This window comes from Diachasmimorpha longicaudata, chromosome 17 (genome assembly GCF_034640455.1).
Source record: "Diachasmimorpha longicaudata isolate KC_UGA_2023 chromosome 17, iyDiaLong2, whole genome shotgun sequence".
Lineage (NCBI taxonomy): Eukaryota > Metazoa > Arthropoda > Insecta > Hymenoptera > Braconidae > Diachasmimorpha > Diachasmimorpha longicaudata.
Genome location: NC_087241.1, coordinates 3732460 through 3745400, shown reverse-complemented (window position 1 = coordinate 3745400; position 12941 = coordinate 3732460). Strand labels below are relative to the sequence as shown.

The window sequence follows — 12941 nt, the reverse complement described above, 5'->3', positions numbered from 1 at the left end:
TCATGCATAGCCATCCTCACTGCTATGCTCGACTACTGCTACTGTGTAATATCGCTGCATATACATAGTTATGGATTTGTTCGATTGAAGAGACGGGGTAATAAGGAGGGAGGACAAGGATGACATGGACAGGTATGAAAAATTGGATGGAGATGGCTTGGAGGAGTTCATTATGGAATATTTTCATGAGGAATTCGGACAATCTCGGTGTGTCTGTGGGGATTGAGCTTATGGAAATTGACTTTTGCTCATGGCTGTGGAAAGTATTATACTGGGGATTAAGAAAGACATTGTTTGCACCGAGAAAAAAATGGAATTCTGGTCTTCATTTCCGGTAATATGGGTTTCTGTGAATTAAAAGGGTGTTATGATGTATTGTCCCTTCAATATTGGCGTCATTTTGGCCCGCCGACATTGTGCCGACATTGCGCCGACATTGTTTTTTTTCATGGATTTTGACTCACTCGGTTGAATGGTTTATAGAATAGCCTGTCACTCCGCAAAAAACCAGTAATTTCGATGGGAAAAAGCAGAAAAAGTTCGAGGTTTTTTTTACAAAGTTTCCTCGCATCTCTGTAATAGAACGCAATACGTCTTCAGCATGCAGCTCATCTATTCAACACGGTGTCTTCCCGATACAGTCCCACGTAACAAAATAATGAATATACATTACCGTTTATCAACACGGGCTTGTAGTATTTCCAATAGTCAAGAGTTGGCTAACGCTGGAGCTTCAGAATTTGGCACATGTCGCGGAAACACTGGATCCGTTTTGTTGGTTCATGTATAGGTGCTGTGTTACCCTCGTTTCGTACATTGGAAAAATGGGATATACAAATGAAAGAAAATGAGAACGGAAAGGCATCGAGTGTGGAATGACACTGGGAAAAGTATATAATCGATCGGGTAAAACAATTGTCATGGGTGTGTGGATTGAATCACGTGCTTGGTAAATTATTGGAGGAATCAGGCTGTTGATAAATTATAGAATTGTCCTTTTTTTAGACTTCGATGGGAAAAATAATTTTTTCGCCATTTCAAACAAATTATTTTCAAGACGAAAGTTAGATTGTATGCCTTATTTACATAAAATGCTCACAATTTTCACTAATTGAATTTCATTAATTATTTTGGATACCTTCAGCTGAGACTTTTCAATTTTTCCATAATTTTTCCTCCAACAACTAGAGTTACTGTGAAACGTCCGGGAAATTGGGGTCAAATGGGGTTCCAATAAAAGCTCTGATGTGCGACGGCAAAAGGAGAAAGGCATTTCAAGGGGGGGGGGGGGGGGGAATAGCCGAAGTACTTGGATGTCCTTAAGAACTCTCTCGTACAGAAGAAAATCTCAAAACTTTTCGAAAAAACTTCTGCTTCTCACCACTGTATCCGTAAATGTTGACCGGGAAAAACCCAAACGTAATTTATCCTTTAACAGCGGTTAACGTTAAAACGACGTCTCGCGTTGTTCTGTCCCAAAAATCTCCCCTTGGGCCCCGAGAACCGCGGTCCCGTCATTAAAAACCACTCGTCATTTTCCAATCTCAGTGAGAATTTTATAATTTTCCAACTCATCAGTCGCTTTAAATTCCGTTCCATTTTCCACCCCTCCGACTCACGGGGCAAAATGGCCTATCTCAACTGATTTTCCACCCGCCTCTTGTATTTTTCCATCACATCTGTTCAACGCTATCTTTCAAGACGTGTATTTCATCTGAAAATAAAACCTTAGACATTCGATTGAATTTACTGTACACAATAGGCTTAAGTAACAAAAGCTGAAACCATTTCATTGGGATAGAGCGGATGTATCCAGGGGAATAGGATGTTATTTCGACGGTTTTATACGCAAGCGGTAAAAGCACGATACTTGGGTGACATTTTCGAGGTATATTGGGTACGGTTAAAGTTTTGCATATCACGTTTTGTACATATATGGGATCTTTACATTCGGTTAGAAACGAAAACGCCAGATGGAATGGAAAATATCAGCATAGTATCAGTGGGTATACGCGCATGTGGATATTTCAGTCTGTGTAGGACCCTCGGGGTGGTTATTGAGGGACAGAGGAGGGGGGGGGGTTGGGAGGGGGTGAGATCTTATGGCCCTGGTGGCAATGGTGGATACAAGTAGATGCAGTCTCGGGGATGCGCCAGCGCATTTCAGACCAATGAATTCTTGAACTTTTTATTTTACTTTGGAGATGGTCTACATCGCTTTTCTCAGACTCCAGGAGGGTGGGAAGGGGGGGTAGGTGGAGTAGAAAATCCGGGGAAGTTACTCTAACCCTGTTGCGCTTGCACTGTAATGGGGGAAAATTTTTAGATAAGTTTGGGGAATATTTGAGATAAAATGGGGTTTTTTTAAGAATTTGGAAAAATTTTTTTTGACTGGAATAAAAAATATAGGTTTGTGAAAAAAATATGTAGTGTTAGGTATGTGGATATATTAAATAATATAGTGGGTTGAATAGTAATTTAATTAATTATGAAAGATTTGTTTAGGGACATCGCAATAATTAGATGGAAAGTTCTCAGTCAATTTGAAAAGAAAAATTTATTTCTGGTGTAGAACATTTTTTTTTTGTCATTGACATTCAACGAAAGTGGGAGGAAAGTTCAGTAGCAGATTATGTAGTTCTTTAACAACAAAATTACACACTGGAAACGCCACAAAAATAAACCATTGCATAACAAACCTCATCAATAATTTCGGTAATCACAGCAGTTCTCGGCTGTTTGACCATAAAAAATACAAATCGAATAATCGATATACCTCGATACATAGGGTTTTCCGCAACGTCCTTGGAGCATAAATTATTCAGTTTCAATTGGGGCCAAGTCATTGCTCGACTTATTGTATACGCCGAATTTTCCCTTGAGTGCAGGTTTCATAAGGGAGAAATGACTGCAGCCGAGGTTCTGCACGTACCTGAAGAGTCCACATATGACCAATCGATACACCAATGAATAAGCCATGAAGACATTGGCGGTGGCAGAGACAATTGACGGATCAACTTACAAGTCTTTCCCATCGGTCCAAAAATCAGAAAGGTATAGATCAGATGTTTTCAGCGGAAAAAAAATCCGTTTCATTATTTGTCTCCGGAAAATTGTGAAAATTTGGGAGATTTCATCACATGGCACGTGCACCCCAGTTAAATTTGATTTTTAAAATCAGTTTCCTGGGAAATTTTCCAGGAAATTTCATAGAACAGTTATTTGCTGTCGAATGGAATTTTGCAGAATAAAAAAAAATGTACCAAAAATTCCAAATCGAGAAACTTTTCACCAGCTGCGTCCATGAATTATAAATGAGCGTATAAATATAGCCTTATGGAACATCTAGTACATAAAACATATGGAAAACCGAAGAATCGATTATGTCCAATAGAAAACTTTTTTTCACAATAAAATTTTTTTTTTCCTCACAAACAATTGACCTGTCTAAAATATTAAAAAAAGCGATTATAACTCCCACTCGAGGGCTAAAAGAGCACCGAACCTCCAGCAAAAAAATCTTTAAAAAATCGACTTCCCAAAAGTATTGAATAAAAAATTCCCCGTCAATCGCCCTCCGTCCGAACGCAAACCGAAAATTCACCTAGACATCAAACTGTTGCGATTACATCACTGCTCTATACAAATTCCGCGATAAAATTCGATCGCCGGGGCCAGTCATCCCGTATATTCATATTATGCACACAACGGTGCACAACAACATGGACAAAGATTCCGTGAAAGCGAGTTTGAAACGCGTCTTCCACCACTTTGCATGACACACACCAATGTACCACAATTTACACAAAGATATATATATACACGTCGCATACATGGAAAACGCAATGCAACACCCCGTCGCGCCACCTAAAAGCGCAACAAGATAGACACGATGTATACGCCCGATAGGCGGGCCCGCGTTATCATAACCCAGTGACGCTAAATATTGATTTTGACACGTACACGTGACGAAGTGCTGATGCCAGAGGACCGGAGTTGTCATGAAACAGAAAAAAAAACCATCCACATCGAACCGATTTGATTCTAACCCGCGAAAAGCGCGACCAGCACGAGCGAACGAGCGCGAACTGGGGTGAACTATTTTTTTTTTTTTCGCGAAACAAGGGGAAGATCAACAGGGGAAGAAAAAAAAAATCTATATCCAGATGTACATAAAGGAAGTCTTGTACTCCCGACGAGTTGAACCGACGGCGTTTTGTCAAGGTGGCCTTGAATCGTGGGAGACGCCAGTGAAAGAGAGTAAAAGGCCGAGAAGTTAAAGAGAACTTGGCAACGATGAGGAAAAATAAGTTCACCACTTCCAACTGATTCTACTGTCAATTTCCTTCGCATGTACGTTGTCACGTTGACAAGTGGACAGATGAATTAATGGAGTTGATTCAGCGATTGGTAGGGATTGGCTTTCGCGTCTATCTTCAGGTGGTTTTAAAAGTATTTTAGTACTCTGTCCTTGGGCGGTAACGATAGGCGCGCCCTCGGTGCATTATTCGGACGAGATAGGAAAGGGGAACGAAGAGAATGAAAAAGAATTGAAGTGGCTATAGTGCGCGGGCGCGTTTTCAATTCGATGTGTGTGTGTGTGTTGGGTACTTGGCGACGTTTGTACATTGGCCGAGGGGGTGAGGGGGAGGAGGAATGGGTGATGGGGGAATAGCAAGTCGGATAATGCTCGAGGAATGCGCATTTCCTGCGGACCGAATCAATTGTGTATGTCCAATCGTTCGACACTGGGCCTTTATGAGACCCAATGTTTTCGGTGTCGGATAGTACTATTTGTGCGGTTGATGGGTCGAAGGAGGTCACAAGGAAATTGTGATGGAGGGGTGGAGAGGTTCGAAAAGCTGGGACGAAGTCGATGATTCTGGGGAAAATCACTTGTAATGGGGGATTCGGGGATATTCCGCGGAGATTGGTAATTTATGATGGATAAATGTTGGGGAAGGATCGGTAGGGATGGAACCTGCTTAAAAAATGCTGGTCTGATAAAGAATGTTTATTTATCGATTGATAGTTAGTTACTGAGCGTCGGTGAAGTCGATTTCTGCGTATTCTGCAGTCGAGCAGTACTAGAGGTCGTCACTTACTGATACCCTTAGGGTATGGGATTCCATAACCCTATATATTTAACAAATGGGAAAACCAACTAATGTACATGATTGCATATCGTTAGTACATTATTGTACATGTATTGATTTTGTTTGTCACCGCATGAATAATTTATAAAACGACGAGATACATCACCGTCGATTTTGCCTGCTGGTGGCGGTCAATATTTTCTTGTTGGTAGCAGGTTTGTACCTGTTTGTACTGACCTTCAGATGTTTCGTTAGTTTCACATTTATTTTTAAATAAATAATGTGAGGAGCATTTGTCAGTGGCGATATCTGTGTGCCACAGGTGGAATACACACTAAACATCGCCACATACGGTGTCTCCAGGTACTTGTCCAGTGTTTTCGCTAGCACATAGACTAAAGCAGAGGCTGATGCCCATGTTAGTACTGACCCCGGCCCTGAGAGGCGCCACGATTGATAATAAATCGGAGTGGGGAGTAAACACTATTTTTATTTGATTGTATTCGATGACTGGATTATTTATAATCGAGAAAACCTTTATATTCGTGATCTACAAACGATTTCCTGCAAAATTAACTACAGTTCAATTAAAAAAAATATTTTTTTTTATTGGGCCAACGTCATGGGTAAAAGTAAACTAATTATTATTAATTATCCAGAGGACTACAAACAAAATTAATAGATGTACAATCATCTACTCACGAGCTACAATCAGTTACATTAGTTAGTTTTTCTGTTTGCAACCCCTCGTCGGCTCAGTATCGTGGGTTACGAAAAAACATCACAACAAATCGTACGTCACAACGCGAGTAATACGGTCTCAAGTGTCAGGATACAAACATTAGTCCTTCCGTCCGAAAATAATGGTAAATATGCTGAAAAATACTTTAAAAAATCAATTAAAAGTAGTTCTTTTTTGTCTTGTCATTAATGCCACTGGCAACTGAGTAATTAACTCGTAATTATTATTTTTACGAGCCGGCGGAATTATATTCCCGCACGCAGTAGTAAAAGTCAATTCAACGATGCGACATAGTAATCCGATAATTTGTGACTTCCAAACAATATTGATTTTCCTAACAAGCACTTTACATTGAAAACTTCGTAATGTAACGTGAAAGATTGATTACTGAGGTGGAGCAATGAAACATTGAGGAAATCAATGTTGATTAAAGTTTAAAATGCAAGGATAAGTGGACGTAATCAATCGATTGATTATAGGGACTGCTCTCTATTCTTCGTAAATTACGATCTAATCCGGACCGGGAGCTGCGGCTTCTGCTTCTGGGGCTGGATAATGCCGGAAAAACGACGATTTTGAAGTCACTGGCTAGTGAAGATATAACTCAGGTCAGTTGTTGCAATTGAAGTGATACCATTAGAATATTTATTTACTAGATTGTGGTGATTTGCAATTGAAAAGTCCGCAAATTAAAATAAAAATCAATTTCATTTCCTAATAATTTTTGAACTACAGAAGAAGATACAACAAGTAGTAACCGGGGATGAAAGATTAAAATCTTTATTCTTCAAGTGCGTTCACCTATCGGTTAAATTTAAATAAATAATTTATCTCAGGTCACCCCAACGCAAGGGTTCAATATCAAAAGTGTTCAGAGTGAAGGTTTTAAACTCAACGTCTGGGACATCGGAGGCGCTAAAAAAATTCGTCCCTATTGGAGAAATTACTTCGAGAACACTGATGTACTTGTAAGTTTTTTCAAAAACCGAAGTAATTTTTCCTAAAAAAACCAGTCACGTTTCACACAAAAAAGGCTTCTCCAAAAAAAAATAATATCTTCCCCCAGAAAGAATTTGTTATCCCCTCAAGCAGATCTTCTGCTCATTAAATAGTCTCACGTGTAATTAACTGATTATTTGGCAGAACTAATTAATTTTCACCGGAAAAAAAAATACTGAGTTCATTTTTTTAAGATTTACGTGGTCGACAGTGCAGACTTGAAAAGACTCGAAGAGACCGGACAAGAGTTATCCGAACTTTTACTAGAGGAGAAATTACGTGGAGTTCCATTACTAGTCTACGCTAACAAACAGGATCTTGGGAATGCGGTAACAGCTGCGGAAATAGCAGAAGGTCTAGGGCTTCACAATATAAAGGATCGAGACTGGCAGATCCAAGCGTGCATTGCGACAGAGGGAAAGGGCGTAAAGGTATTGAAACAGTAAATGTGTGACTGGATTTGAAAAATCGTTTATTAATGACTAAAATTTTAAATACCAAACGATCATTGTAGGAGGGACTCGAATGGGCCTGCAAGAACATTAAAAAAAAGTAATACAATCGATACGCAGAGCTGATTTCAACTAAGGATTGAGATAACGGATATAGAACATCTGGATAATTTTGTACATTTTACACGATACTCCATTTCGAATTCTATCTAATATTTACAAGACAATTATGAAATAATGTAAATATATTGGGGATGAATCAGTAATGCCTCTTAATAATGACATAAACCACATCGTACTGAATCATTATTGCACCAAAATTGAGACATTTGACGAATATCACTCAAAAGCCCAACTCAGAAATCAATCGACTCGTCTCATTTTACTACTTCGCTGCTGAGATGATGGACCAGCGGTGAATATTCTGAGCCAAAATGTGACATGAAGTGTAATATTTTCACCCATTAAATTACCAACAAATCATCAAACATTCTCCAATTATTTATCAGCACTGATACTGATTTTTTTCTTAATATCTAACATACGGATGTACACAATATGGTTGACATCGTTTTCAAACCATCCGGACACCTTTGCCAAAATTACTGCGGTTCAATTTGAGAGTTTCTGGTGGATTTTCACAACTTCTGGCCTTTATAACTCGTTGTGAATGGCTTCCGTTGTCACACGAATCTCCTCTTCGTGGAAATCATTGCAGTCAACGGGGAATTTCTCCTGTAGAATTAATTAAATAATTAGTTTACTCGAGAAACTGGTGCAGGGAATAATATGAAAATGTTTTTACTATCGAAGTTAATGAGGCCGACAATCGAACGATTACAATACTCACAAAACACTGTTCCCCCTCCTGGATAGCGCCGTAAAGTGTCCAAAAATTAATTGACGTTCTGGTACTCAATGTCCAGGCCGCTGGATAACTGCTGAGCTTAATGAGAGCACTCCTGAAGGCAGCCTCCTGACTGTCCTCATTCGTGTTCTGGTTGATCACGCAGAAGATGTGAGTCGCACATTGGGGGGATTTTAACGCCCATTTGTAAGCTCGATAGGTCTGGACAAAATCGAAAAGTTTAGTCAAGCGTGCCCTCAACCTGGGGATAATGTCATTCTTACCTTCAGAAATGGGGCTATTAAATCGTTGTTTATAGTCTCACTGAGGCGATTACTGAGCTCATTAGCATTCACTCGCGACATGATAAATCCTTTCTCAGATGCTAATCGGATGAGGTCCTGGAGATATGCCATCGCTGGCTTTATGTACTTAGCACTGTCGAGGTTCATGTTGAGATACTTTGTCGCTCCGGCATTTACCAACCTGTGCAGATAATTATTCAGTAACATCACAGAAAATTAATAAAAATTAAAGTACAAAAGGTCATGAAAAAAAAGAAATTTTTTTACGCCGCCATCAGGCACCGAATTTCTCATTTCGTCACAGGAAATTTATCAATCTCACGTAGCATCAATTATTGATTATGTCACGATAATTTAAGACTTTAAAATTTCTCCCTCCACCTTCTTTTGGATATAAATAAATTGTAAAATTACCATAAATGACAAAATAAAAAATTTTCTACTTCTTGCGCTTCTAAAAATCTGGACAAACTCCTTAATTTTGAACCCACCCAGAGCCAATTATTCCACAAACCTCGTTAAGCTTTCCGATGGCCGTGCAGGATCAAACAGAACGGACTTAGGAAATCCCTGAGACTTTAAGAAGCTGTTACCGACGAACTGGGCAGTGGTGAGATATCGCTGTTGAATAGTCGGGTCCGAAATGTGTGAGATCCACTCAGCCACGAAATTTGTCAACGACCTGAGCCATCTCCGTCGAATACTGGGGTTTTCAAAGCTCTCCAGGATCTCTCCGTACTTGATCTGACCATTCTCGTTAGTCATCGAGCCTACGATGTTCGCTAAGCCACTGTTCTTCCAGAGGGCTTGTCCAAGTTCCGAATTACTTCAAGATGAAGAAAAAAACAAATTTTAACATAAAAAAACCGACATCAATGAAAAATTATTTTATCCAACCGAAAAAACGTAAAATCACGGGAAAAAAATTTTTATTCGAGAACTAACACATGTTAAATTGATAAAAAAAATTATTTGATTCAATTCGGATGATGAATTGAAGTGAAACTCACATGAAGTGATCCCACGCCACGTGGATATTTTCCAAGATCGGTGGCATATACCACGAATGGCCAGAATGATCATGACTTCGGCCGCCCTGGGAGCCTCCTCCATTGAAATTATCCAAAATCATGGGCAGCAGACCCATCAGACCCCCCGCATTATTATTGCTGCTACCCATGAACATATTGGCGACGTTGAGAATGCTCTCGAAATCAAAACCGGAGCTTTGAGCTTTCGGCTCAACTTCGGGATTGGCTTTCTGATTACCACCGGAGGCTGTTGCAACCATTTGCAGGAGGGGTCCCAGCATGGACAAGTCCATTCCCCCTTGATCGTTGGGCTTATTCTGACCCCCGGAAGCACTCGCCATTAAATTCCCAAGACCGGACAGCATCTGACCCAGACCACTGCCCGCACCACCCTGAGTTTTCAGAAAAATGGTCCATTTTAAATCTGAGCATGTGTTCAGTGCAATTTTTGTTATTATTAATCGATTGATTGTTTATTTTATGATGAGAAAAAAATGATTTTGAATAGATTTTTTTTCGTGAATAAAGAAATAATTATAATTAATCATCTCTGATATGCGTTGTACAGATAATATTATTAAAATTGTTATGCAAGAATGGAGATCTTAATTTATAGCCTCTAAATACGTCATTGTGTCAGGGGAAGGGAACTTCCTATCTGTCACGAGAAAAATATTATTGAAATCGTTATTTATGTCGCGATAATCAATATTTTAATGTGCAGTTATTGTCAGCGAACAGTTTGTCAAATTTATGATGGAAAAAATATTCTGCGCATGAGTAATCGATCATTTTTTTTCTATTGTTTCACTATTCACCCTTCTTTCGTCATCGCCGTCAGCGAATTTATTCGCCCCCGACTCGTCCGAGAAGAAGCTATTCGCTGCCTCCATGAAAACACTGGAAATGTCGACATCCTCATCCTTTTCGCAGGAAACAACAGCCAAAACTGTGAGAACTACCACACTGTTGAGAAGGCGCATTTTATTATTCTGAAAAGTGAAAATTGTTCATTAAATTATGGCTTCACATTATCAGTTCAATACTTCAGAATTTGTCTGACATTTCGGATAAACTGGAGAAAAAAAATTTAAGAAAAATTCCACTGCTTTTTTGAGAATACAAATTTTTTTTCCGATTTTCGGGATTTTTTCCCTTTTTTTTAGATTAAAATTTTTTTTTTAGAATAATTCTCTTGAAGAATATATGTCGTCTTCATTTTGGCCCAACAATTAAGTAGAACGTCTCGACGTGTGCGGGTGGACACACCGGAAACGTTTCGGCTCATGATCATTCGACTCCCGTTGCTCTAAAATCCTCTTACGCTTTATTTCCCTTCATTTATTTTCGCAGTAATTGCGATCTGGTGATTTACTTTATTCACAGTCAAATTACTTCCAGTCACCCTGAAACTTCCTGGAAGAGGAGACAATCGGTAACGGGAATATGTGCAGAAATTGTGCAGCAAAATTTATTACCATCTTCGAAGAATTACACAAATGATTTGAGCTTCGAAGAAATTTCTCATTATTGCTAGCATCATTAGAGGGCCCAATAACGGTTCGTGCGATTATTTCGATTGATTTCGGTCATGGTTTTGTGGTGCCATTCGATCTTCTTCGGAGCGATGAAACCATCGGTTTCTTCCTCATAAATTATGCATTTATCATTATTACTATTATTTCAGTTCGTTAACCCGCGTTGAAAAATATCTGTCCTTGGGATTAATTAATTTTTTCAAGTGAATTGTGTAGGAGAATTTTACTATACATGTAATGTTAGTACCGTAAATCGTATGAAATTGAAATTCTCGAGAGCTGCCATTGGGATTCGGTGTAACGGTACACAATGTACTCATCGATTATTTTCGTGCGTAAACTAATTCGAGCGGAAAATATTTTCACGATTTGGTGAACTACTACTAGAACATGATATTTATCTCGCGATTTCATCCTAAATAAAATTGTTCATATCTTCTCAAGGTCATATGTAAGGCCATTCAAAGTGCCCCAAAAAACGTGCTACAAATAAATACAATTAATTAATCAATTAATTTTTACCCTCCTGCATTATGAATGCACCCCTTGCAAGTCTCCCTTACACTCTCAATTATCGCAAACACTTATAAAAAAAATATGTCCTCCAGAGGATTATTTTCATCGCCCATCGAGGAGACGTACCCTTCATAAAAAAACCGTTCAACTTCTCCAGAAAAATCCCCCCCCCCTATCATGATATTCCTCAAGGCCAAGTGTAAAGGCCATTGGCCGAATACCATCAAGTGAATGAGTGGCCGTCAAGTGGTTGAAATTCCCCTAAAAATTGCGTTATAAATAAATACCCCACATTTCTATCCCATTTGCACTATCAACAACACCACCGATGACGAATTTTGCGAGCAAAGACATGGCAGTTATGTTATCAAATAATGTAACGATAAGCTCAAGCCTTGACGAATAATTACAATAGCCTATGCCTCGTAACAACACATTGTACTTAACAAAAACTAAGACAAAAAATATTTTTCCATTTCACTGATAAAAATATCACCAAAGAACCGCAAAAATGAGGCCTTAAAAATTTTGTTGCTATTTTCTCAAACGAAAAACCTTCGATCGAAAATGAAATGTTCCATCTTCTCCAACATAACGTCCGTCCGCACAATTTTCCAAGTAATTTAACAGGTAAATTTTAAAGGATTGCGAGATGTGTCATTTACCTTAGAAATAATTAATCCTGCCCTTGATTTCACGATAATTGTTGATACAGATGGAAGTGCGTTTTGATAATATTCCACAGCAGCGAGAGTTCATGCACCTGACGCTGCTGACGCTATTACCTGACTGGCGTTCAACGTAGTCCAGCCAACGGTACTTCCCTACCTGAGACAGGCCCGAGGACTCGTATTAAGCCAGTAATACAATGGAACGTACTCAAAGCCTGTAGGTTGACCACAAAACCGGTAGATTACCAACGAAACTCGTGGAGGCATGCCCCTACTGTATATAAATGTTGATGCGCATATTACTTGTGTTGTCACTTGATCCAGTTCAAACAGAAATCGATTCAAGTTATCGGTTGTGCATGAATAATTACTTTGGACGATCATGGCTTCCATAGTTACAATTTACAGTTTTTTAATAAAAAAACTAGATTTTGGATGATTTTTTTTCAACTTCCAACTGAAAATTTATGATCTGGAAAAAATTGGAATTGTAATCGAACAAAATAATTTGTTTTTCAAATTGCTAAATGAATAATTAATTTTATATTTATAAAAGCTGCGGAATATTTTTGTTACCGATTCATTTCGCTCAGACCGTGACGTAAAGTTGTATTAAAACACAAAAAATTGAATTAAACGAAAATTAATTATTCAATTGAGTTATGTGTCAATTTTTTAATTAGTATTAGCAGACAAATATGTTATATAATAATATTATATACAATGTATCGTATTATATATTAT

At 38.7% G+C, this 12941-nt stretch overlaps 2 protein-coding genes across 2 annotated transcripts; one reads left to right on the top strand and one right to left on the bottom strand.

The window, feature by feature from the left end:
- The first annotated feature begins 5850 nt into the window (after positions 1–5850).
- LOC135170483 (ADP-ribosylation factor-like protein 3) lies at positions 5851–8024 on the top strand. Its single transcript, XM_064136333.1, has 5 exons — positions 5851–5962; positions 6318–6446; positions 6675–6806; positions 7032–7268; positions 7352–8024. The coding sequence occupies exons 1-5, from the start codon at positions 5960–5962 to the stop codon at positions 7391–7393; spliced, it is 543 nt and encodes a 180-aa protein (XP_063992403.1). The 5' UTR covers positions 5851–5959; the 3' UTR covers positions 7394–8024.
- On the bottom strand, positions 7293–12934 carry LOC135170454 (uncharacterized). The gene is made up of 7 exons (XM_064136287.1): positions 12192–12934; positions 10291–10464; positions 9452–9864; positions 8956–9267; positions 8421–8622; positions 8140–8358; positions 7293–8024 (listed from the first exon to the last, which is right to left on the bottom strand). The coding sequence occupies exons 2-7, from the start codon at positions 10453–10455 to the stop codon at positions 7944–7946; spliced, it is 1392 nt and encodes a 463-aa protein (XP_063992357.1). The 5' UTR covers positions 10456–10464; positions 12192–12934; the 3' UTR covers positions 7293–7943.
- Between the last annotated feature and the right edge of the window lie 7 nt (positions 12935–12941).